The sequence below is a fragment of the Ammodytes marinus genome (genome assembly GCF_949987685.1).
Source record: "Ammodytes marinus genome assembly, chromosome: 16".
NCBI lineage: Eukaryota > Metazoa > Chordata > Actinopteri > Uranoscopiformes > Ammodytidae > Ammodytes > Ammodytes marinus.
The window spans coordinates 28,812,428-28,836,769 of record NC_137220.1 but is presented as its reverse complement, the minus strand read 5'-3'; the positions used below and the strand labels follow the sequence as shown (position 1 = coordinate 28,836,769).

At 42.2% G+C, this 24,342-nt stretch overlaps 2 protein-coding genes across 4 annotated transcripts in view; one reads left to right on the top strand and one right to left on the bottom strand.

The window, feature by feature from the left end:
- Positions 1–405: 405 nt before the first annotated feature.
- On the top strand, positions 406–14,519 carry nr5a5 (nuclear receptor subfamily 5, group A, member 5; the record flags this gene model as incomplete). Its single annotated transcript, XM_080044638.1, has 7 exons — positions 406–505; positions 1,587–1,702; positions 8,924–9,065; positions 12,734–13,470; positions 13,603–13,722; positions 13,861–14,008; positions 14,272–14,519. 7 exons carry the CDS (start codon positions 406–408, stop codon positions 14,517–14,519), a joined length of 1,611 nt encoding a protein of 536 aa, XP_079900764.1.
- A 564-nt stretch (positions 14,520–15,083) lies between these two features.
- camsap3 (calmodulin regulated spectrin-associated protein family, member 3) overlaps positions 15,084–24,342 on the bottom strand; it is a 34,784-nt gene continuing 25,525 nt past the window's right edge. The window contains exons 5-17 of one of the 3 annotated variants that reach the window (XM_080043479.1): positions 23,689–23,827; positions 23,459–23,598; positions 23,242–23,326; positions 23,107–23,149; positions 22,949–23,004; positions 22,601–22,673; positions 20,419–22,516; positions 20,197–20,321; positions 19,610–19,893; positions 19,402–19,495; positions 17,686–17,804; positions 17,479–17,597; positions 15,084–17,356 (exon numbers count right to left, since the gene is read on the bottom strand). In XM_080043479.1, coding sequence (XP_079899605.1) covers positions 17,057–17,356; positions 17,479–17,597; positions 17,686–17,804; positions 19,402–19,495; positions 19,610–19,893; positions 20,197–20,321; positions 20,419–22,516; positions 22,601–22,673; positions 22,949–23,004; positions 23,107–23,149; positions 23,242–23,326; positions 23,459–23,598; positions 23,689–23,827 — 3,675 coding nt within the window. In that variant the 3' untranslated portion in view covers positions 15,084–17,056. The remainder of the gene's footprint in view (positions 17,357–17,478; positions 17,598–17,685; positions 17,805–19,401; positions 19,496–19,609; positions 19,894–20,196; positions 20,322–20,418; positions 22,517–22,600; positions 22,674–22,948; positions 23,005–23,106; positions 23,150–23,241; positions 23,327–23,458; positions 23,599–23,688; positions 23,828–24,342) is intronic. The other 2 variants (XM_080043480.1, XM_080043481.1) reach the window with 2 other exon arrangements.

Here is a 24,342-nt window from a genome sequence, read left to right as displayed (position 1 = left end):
TAATATCAAGGATTTAAAATGAAAAATAATGGCTGTAGTTTTGACTATGATTAACTGCACTCTGTAGTTTATTATTTTCTTCTCAGCTGAGCCCCAGGATGCCTCAATGATACAGGAGTGATTTCAGAACAGTAGGATTTCAGCACTGACTATCTGACTATCTCTCATGGAGGGGCTGGCTGGCCTGCGGACAGACTGACTGGGTAGGAGTGCCAGTCAGGACAGATTTTATGATACAGAGTACAGATCGAAGTCCACTTGTGGGCCTGGAACAACCATCAGTCCACCGTGGGAGTAGGGCCTGCCTGACGGCCTTTCTGTGGCTCTCCCGCGGTGTCTGTCTGATCTCTGCGGCAATGAAGATCAGGCTGGACTGACTCTGAAGCTCTTGTCCCATCAGTCAGAATGGACCTACCTGGTCACCAACAGCAGCAGCCCCAGTCTCTTTTCCAACACCCTGGCATCTACCAGGAGGATCTTTTCACTTTGGAAGGATCATCAACATGTGAGTACAAAATAGGTATTAAATAGTGCCCTTTTGGGCAGGTTTAAAAAAAATATTGTTTGGAATTGTTTAGCATTTTTTTAAACATTAATACCTTTATGTCTTGTTTTAAAGGTTTGGAGTATGATAGTGTCCGGAAATAGTAGTTCAGAAATGTTATAGATTACTTCCATATGGAAGAAAAAAGTGGTTCACCATTGTGCAATAGGTTTTCACATGGCATACTGGTGGAAGTCATAACCAGTGATCTTTGGGAATTATGTAAAGATCATATCTATGATCACAGTCAAGCAAATCATGCCAAGTGATAAGGTGCTGTCTGCAACAGAGGGATGGCCCTGTACCGCTGGCTTTTCTCTCAACAGCTGAGCAATAAACCTCATTACATGACTCATTTACATGTCAGCAGCATAGTGCTCATTCACTGAGTATTCTGCAGTTCTTTAAACTCAAATCTGACAGTATTTCTGTTTTCATACCAGATATACAATATATCATTAATTATTAATGGTCTTTGTGGCTGACTTGATATATTAACAACAGTGATTCAAAACTCTTGTATAGTTTTAAATTATTGTTTTAATTACTGACAAATAAAAGAAATGCAACAAAAAAGTATTTACATAAGTAAAGAAGATAAAGATGAAAGAGAACATTTGATCAGGAAACATGGCTGTAGCAGAATTTTCTCTCTGGAGCATGAAGCATATGTTTTAAGTAGCTTGGCACATTGCCATAATGATCTCAACTCAACAATCACCACTTGTTATCTCTCCTTGTGCCAAATGGGTCACTGTTACTATCAGATGACAGACCTTTGTGTCATACTGTTCATTTTAAAGATAATTATTTGGCATTTTTTTTTGCTTTAATAGATAGTTTTTGGAGAGACAGAGATGAAATGGGTCAGAGAGGGGAATCACCTGCAGAGACGACCCGGGCTGGATTCGAACCCGGGTCTGCTGCGATGAGAACTGAGCCTCATGGGGAGTGCGCTTCAACCACTACACCACCAGCGCCCCGCTCCCCATGTCATACTGTACATTTAACATTATGTGTTAATTGTGGTTTCATTCTCCAGCTGAGGAGTTAGAGAAAGAGACACACGGCAGATCAGAGTTAGAAGACAGCTGTCCCATCTGTGGAGACAAAGTGTCAGGATACCACTACGGGCTGCTCACTTGTGAAAGCTGTAAGGTAAGGAATCTGGTTTGGACAGTCAATGAAACATTTCCTAACGCTACCTGAAAGTTTGAGTGATTGAGACTCAACACAATTTAACAAACAAATTTACAGAGCCTAGGTTGTTTAATAACAGATTTTTTTCTGCGCACACATAGTACATACAGGTGGCGGATTGTTAGGAGATATCCACTGATTTTGACAAAAAAAAACCCACCTTAAAGGCCTACTTCACCGGTTTGAATATGAAGGTGTATTGAATTCTGAGATCCTATGTAGTATAAATGTGCAAAGAAAATTAAAATCGGTTCATCCTAGCCTGAGAAAAGGCAGAAAGAGTGTTTTTTTTTTCAAAGGTTTTTTTATTAAATCACAAAGTACTATCATGCAGCTGCAATACAATGGATTATTAATTTTTTTCCCCCTTTTTTCCCTCCCGCACATACCCCACCCATATCCCACCCAATCACAAACAGTCCTGCATCAGAAACACAAACACAAACACACACAAGAAACAAAAACAAACAACCAATATGAAAAAAAAAAAAAAAATATATATATATATATATATATATATATAGCCTATATATATATTATTAAAGAAAAAAAAAAAAAAAATTATATCAAATAAAAAGGGGGAGGGGGTAGCTACTCCTCAACCATTGTGGTCGGCTTCTCATAGTAGTCCAGGAAGGGGCGCCACATTCTATAAAATTTAGTCTCAGATTCATGGGCAGTGCAACGAATTTTCTCCAGATTCATACATGACATAATGTCTCTAAGCCAATGAGAGTGGGAGGGAGGGGCAGGATCTTTCCATTTGAACAAGATAGCTCTACGAGCAAGCAAAGAGATAAAGGCCAGTACCTTTAGCTTCACCTTAGGCAAGCCTGAATTGGGAGCTATGCCAAAAATAGCAGTAAAAGGGTTCGGCTCGATTTGATGTTGAAGTACTTCAGACATAGTTTGAAAAACTGATGTCCAGAACCCACTCAAGGTGGGACATAGCCAGTACATGTGAAAGAGTGATGCCGGTGCGCTCTTACAGCTATCACAGGTCGGGTCTACATCGGGGAACATACGAGCTAGTTTAGTTTTAGATATGTGGATACGATGTACTACTTTAAATTGCACAAGAGCGTGTCGGGCGCACATGGAAGTAGAGTGTATCCGATCCAGGACTGAATCCCACATGTGATCTGTGAAGGCAGAACCTAGGTCCTGCTCCCACAGGGTTCTTATAGCTGCTAATGAGGGGCTATGCAACTTCGAAATAAGGTTGAAAAACACAGAAATTGAGCCTTTTAATGTGGGGTTTACAGAAAAAAACAAATCGACATGATTGGCTGGCGGTTTGTGAGGGAATTGGGGAATTAACTTCTGCGTAAAATTCCTGATTTGCAGATATCGGAAAAAATTAGTCTTTTCTATACCAAAATTTGTTGTCAATTGAGAAAAACTAACAAATAGATCATTAATAAATAAATCACCGATACATTTTAAGCCTTTTTTATGCCAGATCTTGAATGCGCCATCCACAGTCGAGGGAGTAAACAAATGATTAGCTGCAATTGGACTGAAAAGTGAAAAATTCTGCATTCCAAAATTCTTCCTAAATTGGGTCCAAATTCGAAGGGAGTGCTTAATCACAGGACTACTGTTGGGAATAGCCGAAGAGAGTGGAAGTGCGGCGCTTAAGAGGGCAGATAGAGACAATGGGCTAATAGCGCTGGACTCCATTGTTACCCAGACTGGGGCTGAGTCGTCAAGGTGAAAATGCACCCAATACATTAGAGAACGGATATTAGCCGCCCAGTAATAGTATTGAAAATTAGGAAGAGCCATTCCACCCGTTTGTTTGGGTCTTTGAAGAAAAGCTTTCCGTAGCCGAGGGTGTTTACCATTCCAAATGTAATTTATCATTAAAGAGTCAAGGGCCTGAAAAAAGGATTTGGGAAGAAAGATGGGGAGACATTGGAATAGATATAGGAACTTTGGGAGTAATGTCATTTTAATTGAATTTATTCTGCCTATGAGAGAGAAAGCCAGAGGAGACCACTTCGATAATATTTGCTTCGCCTGATCCAATAATTTGAGGAAGTTAAATTTAAGTAGGTTTTTAAAATTTCTGGTAAAACATACCCCAAGGTAACTCAGATGGTCCGTCACCACTTTGAGTGGGAGAGCTGTATAGTCAAGTTTAAGAGCTTCTTTATTAATCGGAAAGAGTTCGCTCTTGCTCAAGTTAAGTTTATAGCCAGAAAACTGACTAAAGACCTCCAACACAGAAAGAGCCTCCGGTAAAGAGGAGGCTGGCTTGGTGACAAACAAAAGTAAGTCATCGGCGTATAATGATACCTTATGTTCAATTCCTCCTCTCCATATCCCCTGAATCTGTTTGTTACCACGAATGGCAATAGCAAGTGGTTCGATTGCAATAGCAAAAAGGAGCGGGCTCAAAGGACAACCCTGCCGGGTCCCACGGTGCAGATCAAAACTACTTGAGTAACGGCTGTTTGTTAATACTGAGGCAGAAGGACATGCATATAATAATTTAACCCAAGAAGTGAAAACAGGACCCAAACCGAATTTTTCCAGGGTGAAAAACAAATAATTCCATTCTACTCTGTCAAATGCTTTTTCAGCATCCATAGAAGCGAGGCATTCTGATTCAGTATTTCTGGGGGAATATAAAATGTTCATTAGCCAGCGGGTATTATAAAATAATTGGCGTCCCTTTATAAACCCAGTTTGGTCAGGAGATATGATAGAGGGGAGAGCATCCTCCAATCTATGGGCGAGAATTTTAGCAAGTATCTTCACATCCGTATTTAATAGTGAAATTGGTCGGTATGATGCACAATCTAGAGGGTCTTTATCCTTTTTTAACAACAAGGAAATACAGGCCTGGTAGAACGAAGGCGGAAGTTTACCTGAGTCAAATGAGTCTGAGAGTACTGAACATAAAAAAGGCGATAATTCGGCTGAAAATTTCTTAAAAAAGTCAGATGAAAATCCATCTGGACCAGGAGATTTGCCTGATTGCATAGATGTTATTGCTGCAATAATTTCTTTCTGAGTAATAGGTGCCTCAAGGCTATGTCTCAGGTCCTGAGAAATGGAAGGCATGTTCAGGCCACTGAAAAAGGTTTCCATCACCGTTGCGTCTACTGTACAATCAGAACTATACAAATTTGAATAGAATGTTTTGAACTTTTCGTTTATCAGTTTCTGATCTGATGTTGTACACCCACTGTCTGTCCGTATTCCCGGGATGAGTTGCTTCGCTCTAGTTCCGCGCAATTGATTGGCCAGGAGTTTACCAATCTTGTCACCATGCTCGTAAAAAGTACTTCTGCTCCTAAGCAACTGGTCTGCAACCTGACGAGAGGAAAGAAGGTTGAATTCTGTCTGAAGTTTTAAACGTTCTTTGTAAAGTTCAGATGAGGGTGAGTTAGCGTATTGTCTGTCTATGTTCAGAATCTGATCAGCTATTTCAGTTTGTTTCTGTTTTGTACACTTATTCTTGTATGCTGCAAATGATATAATTTCACCTCTCAAATAGGCTTTCAGAGCTTCCCAAATTGTTGCATTGGACACATCAGGTGTTTTATTTATACTCAAGAAAGTTTTAATATGTGTAGAAATGTGTGAAAGAAAACTCTCATCTGTGAGCAACAATGGATCCAGTCTCCACTGCCTTCTTGTATACTCAACGTCAGGGAAAGCCAGTTGAAGGAGCAGAGGAGCGTGATCTGAGATCACAATACTTTCATAACTACATGACTTTAGGTCTGAGATCAATAAATTATCAACAAAAAAATAATCAATTCGGGTGTAAGTGTGGTGGACATGTGAAAAGAATGAATATTCTCTTCCTGTGGGGTATAAAAACCTGTATGGATCAGAGAGGCTGTAATCAGCAAGAAATGATTTGATATAACCTGCAGATCTGCTAAGAGTGGCAGGTTTGGGGGAAGAGCGATCTAAGACAGGATCTAGATAACAATTAAAATCCCCACCAAGAATAAGAGAATGGGAATTTAGATCGGGGAGTTGAGAAAAAAATCTCTCAAAGAATTCTACATCATCGGCGTTAGGCGCGTAGACGTTGGCCAAGATGACTGACTTATTGTAAAGTTTGCCTGAAACAATAATAAAACGTCCATTTTTATCTGATATAACGTTTGAGGATTCAAAAGGAATATTACTATCAATAAGGATAGCTGTGCCCCTAGCCTTAGCCCTGAAATTAGAATGAAAAAATTGTCCACGCCAGCATTTACTTAATCGCCCATGGTCAGAGTCATGTAAGTGGGTTTCTTGAAGAAAAACTATTCCAGCCCTGAGCCGTTTTAGGTGGGTTAAGACCTTACCCCTTTTTACTTGGTGATTTAGACCTTTGACATTCCAACTAATTAAATTAAGATTGCCCTTCATCTAGCTCAGTTATAATGAAAGTAGAAAGAGTTGCTCCGATAAGAAAAAGAGTAGCAAAATACAGAGGGAGAAAAAAAAAAAAAAAACACAACAAAAAAAAAGAAGAAAGAAAAAAAAAAAAAAAAAAAAGGAAAAACACAAATTACCAAAAACACAGCAGGTGATAACTTATCAGTTAAACCCCTGGTTAACACCACCCCATCCCACCCAGAACCCACCCCATGTTTTGCTCTAAACAGCAAACCCCTGGAGACCCTTACTAGTCTCACAACAGACATTCCAAGCCTTGAATATCTGACTTGTGCTAGCTTCCCACATACGTCTTGGGCAGTTCACCCCATAGCAGCTAGTAACACTTTGAACAATCTTGCAAACTGTCAATATGACAACACATATGATTAAACAAACAAACCGTGCTCACCTAACAGATTCGAAATACAAAAAAATAAAAATAACAAACAATAAGAAAAGTAAAAACAAAGAACCGACAAGCTTAACTAGCCGTTTTTAAATAAAGATACAAAATAAGAAAGGAAAAAAAAAAAAAAAAAAAAAAAAAAAAAAAAGCGAGTGAGCCAGACAATACGTCAAAAATGACAAGCAACAAAAAAAAATATCACGTTCCTCCAGCCAATTTACTCTTTTTTAAAAAAAGGGAGAAAAAAATGCATGTGGTACCATCAGTTAGAGAGTTCGGCTGGGGATATGAAAAAGGGCATTTGTCCAAAATAATATATACTCACGGCAGGCAATCGTATTCGAAATACCAGAAAAAAAAAAAAAAGTGAGTGAGCTAGACATTACGTCAAAAATGACAAGCAACAAAAAATGTCATGTTCACCCAGCCAATTTACTCATTTTAAAAAAAGGGAGAGAAAAAAAATGCCTGTAGTAACGTCAGTCTGAGAGTTTGGCTGGGGATATGAAAAAAAAAAACAGGATTTGTCCACATTATATACTCACGGCAGGCAGTCGTATTCACTTCGGAATCACACCCAATGTGGATATAAAGTTAGATGCTTCAGAGACAGATCTGAGCCACCTTCTCTCGCCGTTTTGGAGAGTGATACGAAGCTTCGCAGGGAAGAGGAGAGAGGGACGGAGACCGCGCTGATACAGCTCGGCCATGACCACCCTGTATTCAGCCCGTTGCTTCCCGACCTCCGCGCTGTAGTCCTCATAGAACCGTATCTTGTGGCCGTGATATTCCAACTCGCCCTGCTTACGTGCCTCTCTCATGATTAGATCCTTAATCTGATATCGATGAAGGCGTAGGATGACGGGCCGCGATCTCTCGCCCGGGCCAGGTTTGGGTGCCAAAGTACGGTGAGCTCTGTCCAGTTCCGGTGGAGAAGGGAGGATTTTATCCCCAAAAACCTCGAAGAGGAGCTCCGAAAAAAAGGCGGTGGGGCGCGGGCCCTCAAGTGACTCCGGCAAGCCCACCACACGAATGTTCTGCCTCCTACTCCTTCCCTCCAAATCGGATAGTTTAGCTCTTAGCACCTTGTTATCCTCCTGGAGTAAGGAGCACGTAGCCTCAACTTGCTCCAGGCGTCCGCAAACAGCTGCCGCATTCTCCTCAAGATCCGTTATACGTCTCCCTTGGCCCGAGACCACGACCTGGATGTCGTCCAACTTAGTGTCCATGCTGGCAAACAATGCTCTAAACTCAACAGCCATGCCTTTAATCTCAGCAGCTATCTCAGCTGTTATGGTTGCTCTAGTCCGCTCGAGCATATCCGGAATGGAAGCCACTGTGTTAGCACCATAGTCAATACTAACAATGCTGTCCTGTGATATATCTGTCTCCGTCTCTGTCGAAGCCTGTTTGGCTCGTTTCGCTTTCCTGCTTCTCGGCATTGTGTCCTGAAACAATACCAGTGTCACTGGCAACACAAGTTTAAAAAAAAAACGATGAAAATAGGGTTTAATCAGTTACTTATGAAATGTTCGGTGGGAGCTATAAGCTGTCGCAACTATCCCATGCTAACCCGGAACCGGAAGTCCAAAAAGACTTGTGGTGGAGTGTTTTTTTTAACCCTATATTTCTCTTTCTCGTGATGGTAAATGGACTTCTATAGCGCTATATCTCCGTTTATCACAGACCCAAAGCGCTTTACATTGTTTTTGTACACATTCACCCAGTCACACACACATTCATACAGCGATAGCAGCAGCTACCACGCAGGGTAGGCTTAGCACTAGGGTGCTAAGCTAACTATCGGGAGCAATTTGGGGTTCAGTGTCTTGCCCAGGGACACTTCGACATGTGGCGGGGAGACGGGGGATCGAACCTCCGACCCTGCACACCAGAGGCGAACTCCCTACCCACTTCGCCACTGCCGCCCCACTTCGCCACTGCCGTGACATCACAGAAAGAGAAATATAGGGTTAAAAAAAAACGTACTTTGTAAATATTACTGTGATGTCTCACAGTAATATTTACAAAGTACGTTTTTTTTAACCCTATATTTCTCTTTCTGTGATGTCACGAGAAAGAGAAATATAGGGTTAAAAAAAACACTCTTTCTGCCTTTTCTCAGGCTAGGATGAACCGATTTCAATTTTTTTCGCACATTTATACTACATAGGATCTCAGAATTCAATACACCTTCATATTCAAACCGGTGAAGTAGGCCTTTAAGGCACTTTGTTTTTGGTACACCAAATAGATATAGTCAGCAACTGTAGGAGATGTATTTTTACCTAACTATAATGATGCAGATGTTATACCGTCACTCAGGAATTTCCAGTCATCTGCAGAAAAACAGGTTTACTCTCTCCCTCTTTCTGCAGGGCTTCTTTAAACGCACGGTGCAGAATCACAAGCATTACATCTGTGCAGAACAACAGAGCTGCCCCATGAACCAATCGCAGAGAAAACGTTGCCCTTCCTGCCGTTTCCAAAAGTGCCTGGCAGTGGGCATGAAGAAAGAAGGTACAGTAAAGAACCCCCCACCCTCTTACAGAAACAGACGCTCATACAATCATGCATTTGCAATTCTATTCTGCTCCACTGAGATTTCTGTGTTCCACTATTCATTTCTCCCATGAGGCATATCTAGCAAGTCATAAACCATTGCTATAATGAGCAGGGTTATATATTATATATATATATATATATATATATATATATATATATATATATATACACACTTAACAAAAATATAAACGCACCACTTTTGTTTTTGCTCCCATTTTTCATGAGATGGACTCCAGATACACAATATTACCATTTCTCTCAAACATTGTTCACAAATCTGTCTAAATGTGTGATAGTGAGCACTTCTGCTTTGCTGAGATAATCCATCCCACCTCACAGGTGTGCCACATCAAGATGCTGATCTGACATCATGATTAGTGCACAGGTGTGCCTTAGACTGTCCACAATAAAAGGCCACCCTGAAATGTGCAGTTTTGTCTCACAGCAAAATGCCACAGATGCCACAAGCATTGATGGAGCGTGCAATTGGCATGCTGACAGGAGGAATGTCAACCAGATCTGTTGCTCGTGCATTGAATGTTCATTTCTCCACCATAAGCCGTCTCCAAAGGCGTTTCAGAGAATATGGCAGTACATCCAACCGGCCTCACAACCGCAGACCACGTGTAACCACACCAGCCCAGGACCTCCACATCCAGCAGGTTCACCTCCAAGATCGTCTGAGACCAGCCACTGAGACAGCTGCTGAAACAATTGGTTTGCATAACCAAACAATTTCTGCACAAACTGTCAGAAACCGTCTCAGGGAAGCTCAACTGCATGCTCGTCGTCCTCATCGGGGTCTTGACCTGACTCCAGCTCGTCGCCGTAACAGACTCGAGTGGGCAAATGCTCACATTCGATGGCGTCTGGCACGTTGGAGAGGTGTTCTCTTCACGGATGAATCTCGGTTTACATTGTTCAGGGCAGATGGAAAACAGCGTGTGTGGCGTCGTGTGGGTGAGCGCTTTGCTGATGTCAATGTTGTGGATCGAGTGGCCCATGGTGGTGGTGGGGTTATGGTATGGGCAGGCATCTGTTATGGACAAAGAACACAGGTGCATTTTATTGATGGCATTTTGAATGCACAGAGATACCGTGATGAGATCCTGAGGCCCATTGTTGTGCCATACATCCATGAACATCACCTCACGTTTCAGCAAGATAATGCACGGCCCCATGTTGCAAGGATCTGCACACAATTCTTGGAAGCTGAAAATGTCCCAGTTCTTGCATGGCCAGCATACTCACCGGACATGTCACCCATTGAGCATGTTTGGGATGTGCTTGACCGGCGTATACGACAGCGTGCACCACTTCCCACTAATATCCAGCAACTTCGCACAGCCATTGAAGAGGAGTGGACCAACATTCCACAGGCCACAATTGACAATCTGATAAACTCTATGCGAAGAAGATGTGTTGCACTGCATGAGGCAAATGGTGGTCACACCAGATACTGACTGGTTCTGAGTCCCCAGACCCCCAATAAAGCAAAAAAATGCACATTTCAGAGTGGCCTTTTATTGTGGACAGTCTAAGGCACACCTGTGCACTAATCATGATGTCAGATCAGCATCTTGATGTGGCACACCTGTGAGGTGGGATGGATTATCTCAGCAAAGCAGAAGTGCTCACTATCACACATTTAGACAGATTTGTGAACAATGTTTGAGAGAAAAGGTAATATTGTGTATCTGGAATGAATTTTAGATCTTTAAGTCCATCTCATGAAAAATGGGAGCAAAAACAAAAGTGTTGCGTTTATATTTTTGTTGAGTGTATATATACAGGTCCTTTTCATACAATTAGCATATTGTGATAAAGTTCAATATTTTCTGTAATGTACTGATAAACATTAGACTTTCATATATTTTAGATTCATTACACACAACTGAAGTAGTTCAAGCCTTTTATTGTTTAAATATTGATGATTTTGGCAAAAAAGTAAAGAAAAACCAAAAATCTAAAAAAATTAGCATATTTCATCCGACCAATAAAAGAAAAGTGTTTTTAATACAAAAAAGTCAACCTTCAAATAATTATGTTCAGTTATGCACTCAATACTTGGTCGGGAATCCTTTCGCAGAAATGACTGCTTCAATGCGGCGTGGCATGGAGGCAATCAGCCTGTGGCACTGCTGAGGTGTTATGGAGGCCCAGGATGCTTCGATAGCGGCCTTAAGCTCATCCACAGTGTTGGGTCTGGTGTCTCTCAACTTCCTCTTCACAATATCCCACAGATTCTCTATGGGGTTCAGGTCAGGAGAGTTGGCAGGCCAATTGAGCACAGTAATACCATGGTCAGTAAACCATTTACCAGTGGTTTTGGCACCGTGAGCAGGTGCCAGGTCTTGTTGAAAAATGAAATCTTCATCTCCATAAAGCTTTTCAGCAGATGGAAGCATGAAGTGCTCCAAAATCGCCTGATAGCTAGCTGCATTGACCCTGCCTTTGATAAAACACAGTGGACCAGCACCAGCAGCTGACATGGCACCCCAGACCATCACTGACTGTGGGTACTTGACACTGGACTTCAGGCATTTTGGCATTTCCTTCTCCCCAGTCTTCCTCCAGACTCTGGCACCTTGATTTCCGAATGACATGCAAAATTATAAAAGTACTTTGGACCACTGAGCAACAGTCCAGTGCTGCTTCTCTGTAGCCCAGATCAGGCGCTTCTGCCGCTGTTTCTGGTTCAAAAGTGGCTTGACCTGGGGAATGCGGCACCTGTAGCCCATTTCCTGCACACGCCTGTGCACGGTGGCTCTGGATGTTTCTACTCCAGACTCAGTCCACTGCTTCCGCAGGTCCCCCAAGGTCTGGAATCGGCCCTTCTCCACAATCCTCCTCAGGGTCCGGTCACCTCTTCTGGTTGTGCAGAGTTTTCTGCCACACTTTTTCCTTCCCACAGACTTCCCACTGAGGTGCCTTGATACAGCACTCTGGGAACAGCCTATTCGCTCAGAAATTTCTTTCTGTGTCTTACCCTCTTGCTTGAGGGTGTCAATGATGGCCTTCTGGACAGCAGTCAGGTCGGCAGTCTTACCCATGATTGCGGTTTTGAGTAATGAACCAGGCTGGGAGTTTTTAAAAGCCTCAGGAATCTTTTGCAGGTGTTTAGAGTTAATTAGTTGATTCAGATGATTAGGTTAAGAGCTCGTTTAGAGTACCTTTTCATGATATGCTAATTTTTTGAGATAGGAATTTGGGGTTTTCATGAGCTGTATGCCAAAATCATCAGTATTAAAACAACAAAAGGCCTGAAATATTTCAGTTGGTGTGCAATGTTGGTGTGCAATGAATCTAAAATATATATATATATATAATATATGTTGTTTTAATATATATATATATATATATATATATATATATATATATATTAAAACAACATATATTATATAACAAACATATATTATATATATATATATATATATATATATATATATATATATATATATATATATATATATATATATATATATGATTTATTTGTATTAAACTAATCTGAGTCCTCAAAATGTCATGGACACATTATCAGTTTTTATGAATGAAATTGTCTCAAGCAATGTCTGAAATCCTGTCGTAAAACCTTGATAATTAGTTTCATGTTCTGTCAACAGCTGTAAGAGCAGATCGTATGAGAGGTGGCAGGAATAAATTTGGTCCTCTGTACCGGCGGGACAGGCAGATGAAGCAGGCGAACACTGCTTCCTACGGGATTAAGATGGAAACCCAAATACACCGACCCACAGCTCCAAATGACCTTCACCTTATGAGTAGTCACACGAGTGCTCCATTGTCCTCTGATGCTTTTCATCAGTCCCACATGTATCCCCCTGGCTTTGGACAGTTGGGGGTGCCCATGCCTCTGGACTGCACTATGAACATAGACAAGGTTCTAACTCTGCCCTTCATGCCCTACCCTGGACTGTACAGCCGAACCTTGCCTGGATACCTCCAGGAGAAGGTAGACTCGCCTTTTAGCTCCTGCCCAGCACCTGCAAACTTTACAGTGCACCCAACTTTGAACAAATCATTTGCGCCAAGAAGCACACCAGCATCATTCCACTGCTCACAACCAAGCTCAAATAACCCTCTCTCCCAGGGTCCCACCCAAGCACCAGACACCTCCTCATCAGGCACTCTTGAGCCCAACTTCCTAAGCCAGCTCCTGGATGGAGAGCAGGATGAGAGCCAGTTGTGTGCAAAGGTCCTCGCAAGCCTGCAGAGAGAACAGGCCAACCGAGGCAAACATGATTGCCTAAATACATTCAGCATCATGTGCAAAATGGCTGACCAGACTCTATTTAGCCTTGTGGAGTGGGCCAGGAACAGTGCACTCTTCAAGGAGCTCAAGGTGATGAATAATGAAAGTAGAGCACCCAGAAAGAGCTATGGAATCTACTCTTTGCTATATGTTCGGTGCTCACTAAAGGTTGTAGCCTTTAATTTACTAATACAACAGATCAAATGTTTATGATTCTCACAGGTAGACGACCAGATGGGTCTGCTGCAGAGCTGTTGGAGTGAGCTGCTGGTCCTGGATCACCTCTGTCGGCAGGTGACTTATGGTAAAGATGGCTGCATATATCTGGTCACAGGACAACAGGTGAAGTTTGACATTGACTGGATAAAATGATGCATTTTTATGATATTCAAAAATTACTTTCGATAGGACATGATATGTCATTTTGGGGTTGCACCGAAACTTTTATTCTGATCACCTTTTGATCTCACTCTGATGCAGATTGAGGTGTCAACCATCATCTCTCAGGCAGGAGAGACACTGATTGGTCTAGTATCGAGGACCCAAGACCTGGTGTCCAAATTGAAGGCACTCCAGTTAGACCGACAAGAGTTTGTCTGTCTCAAATACTTAGTGCTATTCAACCCTGGTAAGTTTTTCCTTTTTAACCGGTGGTTAGATTTGACCCTTAGCCTATAGAATATATTAATCATTTGTAGCTTTTAGATCAACTAAGGAATTTTTTAGTTGTGCATTTTTCTTTTCGTGTTATTTCTTGCCACTTCTGTGGTCATAGATTATGTGCGCAGGTGTGTGTGTGTGTGTGTGTGTGTGTGTGTGTGTGTGTGTGTTCATGTATGTATGTATTGTGTGTTGATGATAAATGTGCCAGGTATCTTCTTTTTGCCCTAGATGTGAAGTTGCAACAGAGCTGTAGGCAGGTGGAACAGACTCAAGAGAGGGTGAACAGGGCCCTGATGGAGCACACCCAACAAAGTCATCCGGGACACTTGGACAAGTTCGGCCAGTTGCTGCTCCGGCTGCCTGAGGTACGCAGCATTAGCTTGCAGGTTGAAGATTATTTGTACCAGCGCCATCTTCTGGGAGATTTGCCCTGCAACTCTCTTCTCACTGAGATGCTGCACACCAAGCACAGCTGAGAGGATGCTGCTGTATCTTCAAGCCCTGGTGTCACATGAGTTTCCTGCTGTGAACTGATTGTCCTTTCAGACCCAACTGTTCTTTTTTTCTTTTGATTGGCAAACTGTCAATTAATCTTTAACAGCCCTTGCAGCCTCAATAACAGAAGTAAAAAAAAAACAGGATCATCGATTATGGGGAATATTTACAATGTGCCCAATATTACCAGATATTGATATCCAAGCAATACTGTGATGTTTTTTTGCTAAGCAGAAAGAGCTCAACTGTGTTAACAAAATAGAAATGCATCACTGAATAAAGAAATTAGCTTTTTGGATATGCCTATGTGTTCTCAAGATCCATTACTGAATTATTGCATCATGTATGAACATTGTTACATAACCAATGCGACTTTTTCTGTATCTGCCAGATAAGCTTTTTTCAGCAGCATGTTTTGCTTTCACTCAAAGGCGTAGTAGTAGTGGCATTGATGTTAACGGCACTCACACATATAAACAGTGCAATTAAAAATGGGATAACAAATATGGGAATGAAATAAGAAACAAAGATGAAGATGATTTAAAAAGGATTTTTATTTGTCCAGTTGCCAAGGAAAGTCAATTTATGAAATTAACATACGTGATGTGCTGGCACAAATGTAATTAACAGAAGAAAATGAAAAACAACATATATGTTATGACAACTTTTATGAAATGGATAAGTGATTCAACACCTTAACCAAAAAGGACACAAGGAGAACCTGAAACTAAACATCAAATGCACCATCTAATGAACATCTAATAAATACACCTCTGGGTGACATGGGAATTTCTAGGAGAATTCCACAGAATCAAAATATAGTATTTAAACTACCACATATTAGACATTTGAAAAAAACATAAATACACAGATCCAATCATTGCAATTGTGATCCTGATCCTGTGATTTGAAAGAAGACGGCTGCAACCCGGCAGCTGCTATAGTGCTATAGACTGCAAAGGAAGGGAAGCGGGCCAAGTTCCCACTCATCTTGTGGTGATACTGACCTGATTACAAACAATTGCAGGGTCAAGTGTTTCTCCTAAAAGCATGGACAGACTGGCAAAAAAGGAAGCATCTTGGCATTTTACATTCCCCCAGTTATGCATGAAAGAGTCTATAGAGACTGTGTGGGGAGATGAGGGCTGTTACAGTCCAGATCAAATCCTTCATTGAGAAACCTAGTGTTTATGTGGCAGGGCACACACACAGGGAATCATATAATAGGAAACAGACTCATAGTGACCTTAAGGATTTATTAAACCCAAGACAAAAGATTTCAGCAATTTTCAGCTGTTTAACAATTTCTATTCCTTCACATTCACTCATTCATCTCAAACATACACCTCACTAATTCTTAAGCAGCAGGCCAACTTATTTGTAGCTTACAAAGATCAACTTACTTTTTTACAAATCATTGTCAAAAAAAATCAAAACAATTAGCATTCAGTATATATTAAATCAGCATTGATTATAATTTTTAAACAGAATTGTCCAAGTAATCAAAAACAAGATTTCATGTTTCCAGTATTTTTTTTTCTTTACAGTTGAGCTCAGATAACATTTCAATTCATCACATGTTGAAAGCAAGTTAAGAGGAGAAAGTCACATTATTTAATTCTTCTTTCAGCTCTCAAAGAAGCAATTTGTCCAGCAAAAACATTTCAAAACTGTATAAAAAACATCCAGATGTCTACAGCTGAAGGAAAGTTAGAATGGAGTGAAATGCACAAGCTATGGGGGCAAAGGCAGTTTCTATTTGTCAAATGTCCACAGTAGCCACCATCAGTGCAGCCCAAGGAGGAACCACCCACTATGGTATTTTCTGGTCCTGACCAGGTAGTGAAAAACGCCCCTGAATGGAATGAGTGGTTAGTGCGTGTGTCCTACATTCATATGAGAGCAGTGTTTACTTGCTTTTAATTTTCAGCAGAGATCTCCCATCTATAATGAGAGCTGAGTCACTTGTGTCAGACTGGAGAGACAGTAAGCCCTGGAAGAAGAAGAAAAGGCAGCAAAAGGAAAAGCAAGCAGAAATTAGAGGGGCAGGAACTACTCTGGCCCAAAATACTGTTGTTCGGGCAAAGGCAGTGTGGTTGTCCCCTCTTTTTCTTACCTAAGAGTCTCAAAAAATAATCATGGGTCAGGGTAAGGCAAGAAATGAGGAGGCAGGGTGCAAGGTAGAGATAATTCTTCATCCTGACAGTATCCATCGCATTACATTTTACAATCAAGGTAGACCAGGCTGAGCCAATAAGAAGCTCTCAAGAGATAAACTATTTTAACTACATTGGCTGAAAGACAGTGATTGGCCCTTTCTCTTGGCATTGAGTTGACTCGATTGTTTTTCGTGGTCCAGGTTGATAGCTGACCAAAAGCCTAATCAGTCATGCAGTGGTGTAACTAGGTAATGAACAATCTCAAGTGCCTCACTTGCTAAGAAAATGGAGGACAATAGGAGTCAAGTTGGGAGTTGGTTCCCTGAATGGTAACATCTCTTCCCATTTTGGGTATGTCTTTATTTGGGCGTGCCGAGCTTCTTGGGAGTTCCTGGGCGCTTTTGCCAAATGTGACCAGGGATGGTGAAGGCATCAACACTCATAGACATGGTTTTGGACGGGATGGCAGTGAACTGCTTGCGGTCGGAACTGTATTTGTAAATGGACTCAACCATCTCAGATGAAATGATCCGGGGGCCAATGCCAGTTAGCCGTACCATCTCCTCAGTTTCAGGGTTCATGGTGTAAACTGCTCTGAACTGGCAGCTGGTATCTCTGAAGAGGATAAGGAAGTGATTTGCTGTGCTCTTCTCCATTTCCTGAATAAGGACAAACATAAATAAAGCAGAGGTAGGTTCAGCTGGCAACATAAATCAAAGTCACTTATAGCCTAGTTAGGGTGCAACTCTTTGTTGGACTATGACACAGCAGCATGGCTTACCTCTACAATCTTGTTTTTCTGTGGTTCATTGACCTTGCCGGCCAGGCAGCAGCGAGTGATAGCATTATGGATGATGAACTTGTTGGACTTAAAGCTAGGCTCCTTGTACAATTTTGGTCCTACAAGACACAGCATTTCAAGATAGCATTAACCCAACAAAACAGTGCCCAGTAAATTCATATTTTGTAATTGATCAGTTTCACTGACCTGTGTATTCTGGGATAGAGGCAGGGGAAGAAATAGTGGAACCATTCTCCCAATCCTTCTCTCCGTTTTGACCACTCCTCCTTCCCGGTGACATTAGCCGTGATGGAGAGTGTGAACGGCTACAGAGATTTAGTAAAGAGAAAGCCAGTTATAAGCCTTGAGGCTGTGCGTGCATGCTTTATGTTAGATGATCATGTGCCCTTGATACAGACACACATATTGAATACAAAATAAATTCCAATATCCTAACAATATACATTTTGAAAGATGATGTACCGTACTTTTCGGACTATAAGCCGCAACTCTTTCCCCATTTTTCGACCCTGTTATTACACAGCACAGTATATGTTCTGTAGCTACTAGGGATGGGCGTTAGTAATCGAGTACTCCTCGTTTCAAATGAACTCGATTGGTGGATGAGGAAAATCGTTTTTTTTTTAGTGTCTGTAGCCTTTAGGCCGGCAGGTCGCGGCTGCCTCTATTTTAAAATGTTATATACGTGTACAAAACGGCACAAAACGGATAAAATAAAGTTTAACAAAATTAAATATTTTGATGCAAGTGCAATAAACTGAGCGTTGTGTCAAACATCAACTGCAAATATCGGCCACCTCCGTGCCACCGCAGCGCAGCCTGTGTTCTCCACAGCACCGCGGAGCTGAACACGGTCTCTCCTTCCTCCAGAACATTTTCAGGAATATAGCTGTCCAATTATTTCAAAGCAGATGATAAAGTTACGTTTATAAAAAGGGGAGATGACACCTGTTACTCTCAGTTAGTAATGAGTAGACTCCAGGTGAGCATGCAAGGTGCTCTCCGCTTGGAAAGAAACAAAGAAGCAAGGCTTACTTCAGGCACATTCGCTCCGAGCCTTCAATAGGGAATATGGGGATAAGATTCAAAAACCGACGGGTGTAACGTTCCGTTAATGAGGAATTAGTCGCGGTAATTATTCACGGACACGGAGTGAGCATTACGCGGTTGGATATAGGCCTACAACAATCTGCTTTGGTGAGTTATTTATATGTATTTATATTATCTGCTGCCCTTCTTATTTTAAATGGTGACTTAGGCTATATTTTTTTGTTACAACTACAGCCCATGCTTTTTTTCTCTTTTTTTCTCCCCATCGCAGACCTACTCGATCGGTTTAAATTGTGGCCCGTCTATTTAATTACTTTCAGTGAGGAAAATGTGTTTTAAACTTGTGGAAAAATATCCTTAATATCATATGGCAACTGTGACTGTTTGACATAAGCATTGAGTGCTTTATTGCGGTCAACCGTTGTTCTGTAGACAGATGCGTTGCGTTCTAAAAATAGAAAAAAGTTTAATGAGGAATCGATTGATCCTCGAGGAATGCAAGCGATCACACGAGTAGCGAAAATACTAGTGTCCATCCCTAATAACTATTGCACTAAATGGTAACACTTACTTACTTGAAATGTTAAAAATGGGAGCTTCCTCAAGCAGCCATCTCTTTCTCGACAATCCCCTCTGTGCACAAACTCTTACATATGGTAATTAAACATTATAACACCTGCGGCTTATAGTCCAGTGCGGCTTATAGTGCGGAAAATACGGTAATAATGTGGAGAATCAATTACTCCAGTGAATTATAGTAAATCTAATAAAAAAAATGTTTTAGTTCTCTGGGTATTTAAGTACAGACTTCAGTTATTTATCAAGACAAGCAATAGTCACTGTGCAGGTTACCTGGGAGACTTCCTGACAGTCAGGCCTCCAGAGTCATTAGCCAGGGATGACAGGTTCATGGTTGATTGGGAGTACACTTTGTTCAGCCTGGTACCTACAGAGAGGAAATGAGGGATGGAAAATTTATTAATTATTTTGAGAAACCAACACACACCCATATGACTGTAGAAGGGCATACAAAGTATGGATGAACATCATAACTATTTACCCTTGAGAGGACTATGAGAGAGGACAGAGTCATCTCTGAACACAGTCTTGGGTCTTTGCTTCTTGACACCGCGAACCGTGGTGGGTTTCTGCCTGAGCACCTTGTCCAAGTTTTCCATGATCTTCAACTGATGTCTCCTCTCATACTCCTGCCTAGTGAAGTCATCTCTGCGCTTGGGAGTCCCCTCCACTGGTGTGGTGCATGATGGTGGAGGGGTGCCTGGGGTCTGGGGTCCGTCCTCACTCTTATTCCCCCAGCCCTCGATGATCATCCACTGAGGCTTGCTAAACGTACAGGATAATATGTAAAACGGAAAAGCGTCACCGAGAATTCAATACAAATGATAAGGAATAAGGAGACTGATGTCTCGCACAAGTGGCAACAGTTTGTGTAATCCAACATATGGTCATAAATCAATAAATCCTAATCATCATCATCAGTAACTGTATGTGCTTGAAAAAGTAAATGCCGGCCAGGCAGCAGAGAGTGATAGCATCCTTGAAAAAGTAAATGCTGAAGATTATTTTAGTCTTCTATGACACAATCTGGTAAGCAAAAACAGGTTGTTGAATAGAACAGGGTCTCACTTAGATTCTTTTTCCTTTTCCTGCTCAAGTTTGCGTCTTTTCATCTCTTCTGCTCTCTTCTGTTGTTTCTCCAGCAAAGCTGCTCTTCGCTGGGCCATCTCATCCTCTGGCCGCTCCTTTTCATCCTAATTAATAAAGACAAAATAAATGGACATGAACGCACTGACCCTACAAAAAAAATGTTTAGAATGAAAAATAGAGTAATAATAATCAGTTGTCTACCTTGAAAAAGAAACCAATCCCTGCTTTTGTCTCCGGCTCTGTCCGGTCACTCATCGAGTCAGAGAAAGCATCAGGTAATTCGTCATATTCCTCCCCATCTCCTCGCAGAGCAGACAGTGAAATCTCTATCAGGCTACTGCGTTTGCCATTCAACATTCCTGCAGGGGCATCACTCTCAAAGGAGCACTCTGATGGAGCACCAGAGCTGCAGCCCCCACTTACAAGCCCTTCCCTCTTTGCAGAAGGACCATGCAACGGTCCGGTCTCCAGGTCCATGCTAAATATACTTTGATCGTCAATGGAGCCTACCTCAGACTGGCTGTCATCTGCTGCAGGTAGAAGAGTCGTTGGTATAGGGGTAAGTGAGGCTGTGGGAACAGGAGATGGTCCTAATGAGCGCAGCTCATCTAGGCTGTCCGAATCACCAATGGAGAATGAAGACGAAGTCTGGACATGGCATTGCCAGGGATTGACACGACGAAGGTGGGGGATGCGGTCCACATTTTTAGGGGCCGCGAGAACCCTTGAAAAGGCTGGAACCTTAACGTCCATGGGGCGACTCTGGTGATGGTGTTTGGGGCTTTTAGGGGGCACAGATTGGGTTCTACGATGGACGCGAGGAGATTTAGGAGGAGTGGTGAGATTTGTGATTTTGCGGGATGGAGACGGAGAGGATGAGGCTGAATTTATATTTCGGGTGGATTCTCGCGAGAGTCGTGAAGTGGGTGCAGGAGTGAATGTTTCAGGACTGGCTGGAATGACCCAGGATTTGTTGCTGGAAGTTGCAGTTTTCGTTTTGATTAGCTGATTCTGCTGCTCAGTCAGCCGATGCATGTCACTTTGAAGGGAGCTAAGAGCAGCAGTCAGCTTGGATACAGCATTGTTATAGTCCCCTAGTGGAGCTACCATTTTCTCACCAGTTGTCCCCGAGCCCTTGTCTCCAGGTGTACCCTTCTTTTCTTTGGAGTGCCTGGTCTGTTTGATGTTACCCTCATGCTCCACTGAGGGGCGCTGTTCATCTTGTTCCTCCATCTCTTCCTCTTCCATTCGAGCTAGTCTTTCTTCCAGTGTCAAGCGAGACAGATCGTCTTCTGCAGATGAGGTGCTGACCTGGCCATTCCTTCCTTCCCCCTCACCTTCATCCTCATGCTGCTCCTTCTTTAACTGCAAAAAGGCACTCTTCCCCAGTCTTTGCCGGTGCTTTGCAAAGATGGCCTCAATGCGTTTCTTCTGGGCTTCAATAGCCTTGCGCTTTTCTTCAAGCCGAACCCCAAGCTCAGACATCTCATTATTGAGTTGTGGGCTCTTGCTGGGGCTTTCTTCAGACCTTTGTGCCAACGTGGTCAATTGAGGAGAAGTGGGGTCGATGACGTTGGGAGAATCCATAATCTGCTGCTTTTTGCGTTCTGCAAAGCTTGTCATCTTCACACCGCTGTCAGACACCTCTTTGACATAGCCTTTAGCAGAGTGTACACCAGCAGACAGTGTGGTTGGGGTGGACTGGCCCTTAGGCAGGTCTTCCGACGCATCAGAGTCCACACTGCCATCTCTCAAGACAGAGTCATCATCCCGTGAACATTCAGAGGTGTTTCCGGTGCGAGTTGGCTCCTTGGACTCTCCTGTGGGCCGGTACATCATTCCTGAGTGTGAAGGCGTAGAACAGCTGATGGGTCCTAACTTGTCATGTCGAGAAATAGAAGGGTCGTCAGACGAGTGGAGGTAGAAGCCATCAGGAGCACCATCAGGGTGTAAACGAGGCTCCATCTTGCTCTCGTTGTGGATAATTTGAAGAGCCTCTTCAATGGTAGGCAGCTCTCCCATTTCACTCCCTGCAAAGCCGTTCTCCTCTGCCAACCTAGGAATACTGGGAGTCTGAGTGGTCCAGGAGGCTCTCTGTGGACCGTTGGGGCCAGGAGCTTTGCTCAGCAAATGGCTTAGGTCTTCAGGTGGTGTGTATGGCACCCGTGTCATGGTATGGCCTCCTGGGTTGAGTTGGTCTGAGCTCACAGAGCGGGTTATCACAGGGTTGCCCATCACAATGTCAACATCACTGTCCAGGCCAAAAGGAATGCTGAAGGATACTGCTGACAAGGGGCGGCTAAAAGGCGACGAAAACAAGTATAAGTACAATAAGAATAAGGAAAAGGCAGTGTTTAAATGCTCCAGAACATATGGCTCCTACCCGAGAGGTTTCTTGCTCCATGTCTTTCCAACTCCTTCTATATGAGACATTGAGGTAGACTGAGTCAAAGATCCTGAGCACAATGGGACACACAAACACACACACACACACACACACACACACACACACACACACACACACACACACACACACGTAAACGCAAAAGGCATGCACACAGGGACGCACAACCCTACAAAGCAATACACCAATAACAGGAAAAGATATGCACACAACGTTTGACAAGAAAACAAGAATATTATACAACAGAAAACACAACTAAAAAGACAAACAAGGATTAACACTGTAGCTCGAAGAAATGATGACAAAGGGACACACTCTTAGTCCTACCTGACGCAGGAGAGGAGATGGGGAGGAAAGGCTTTTTGAAGATAGACGGGGAGGTACTTTAAGACAGAAAAACAATCTTTAGGTTAGGACAAGTGCTTCATCCAAAGACTATGCCAGGCTACTACTAAAGCAAAATTGGACTCAGAGAACTTATGTACCTGTTACCACTCAAGCTATTTGGTGGTACTAGTGTGGATCCATCTAACAAAAAAAGAAAATTCCAATAAGACTTTGTAACAGATGCTCAATGCCTTCACATTAAATAACAGGACTATAACATTTGTGAAACTTACCTAATGTGTCTAGGGGCTGAGCAAATTCCGGCCTCTGTACTTCAAACCAGCTAAGCAGTTCTTCTAGGAAGCTCAGCAAGTTGATCTAAACAAATCAGACAGAATACATCAGGTATTAGGAGGAGAACAATGCAGTTATTACTTAATATTTACTTATTTATTGTTTTTGTGAATGTGTCGATTAAACTTTTGATAATTTGGTGTTGAATGCAAGTACCTGAAGCTCCTGTGGTGTGTAAAGCATGTCTTCCAGTGCCAAGTGACAACAGCTCTTAAGACAGCTGTCACAGAATTCACGGATGAACTGCAGATTGTACAGGCTATCTGCTACAGACATCGACTCCTTCATACAAAGATCTTATAGGGAGAGGGGGAAAAGTGTTAAATTGACATTACGAACACATTGGGTACTAAAAAGCTGTTTGTGGTTAAAATGTTTGCTGGTACCTTCAAGTCTTAGCAAGCCAGGGCAATAATTATGTATGACTGCAGCAACAGCACAACCACTGGACAGGTCTTTGACTTCATTCACTACTGGAAATATAGGCTTTTGTTTGGACTGAATTTTATCTTTCCTGTAGCGGAGCTAAAAAAAACAAACAAAGAAGACAATCAAACATTGCAGTGTGACCCTAAAGGAACTTTACTCAGGTTTTTTTGTACAATATTTTACATTGTGATGTTAAAATAATCATCATCAAGTGGGGGAGAGCGGGGTTAGTTGTCACATGGGTTGGTTGTCACATTCGTTATATCTCGCCCCAGGAAGGCGCTGTCTCTGAAATGTTGGTATGGAAATGTCCAGAATTAGGATCAGAGGTCACCAACATAGCCCTCTTTGGAGTAAGACAGCTGAATTTGAGGTAAGAGGACTGTTTGTGTGTTTCATGTCAAATTGTAAATATCTAGCGCCTCAGTATTTTTCACAATGGGTTTATAACAACACACTTGTTACCCTTAAAAAGTGTGAAGGGAAAGCTATAGTTTCGATTGTTGTTAGCTAATTACTAGTTGTTAGATGGTTGTTAGCCTTGATGCAAGCAGGAAATTCCAGTTGGGGTTGGTCGTCACTTGTTATCTAAAGGCTGCAGCCAGGAAAGG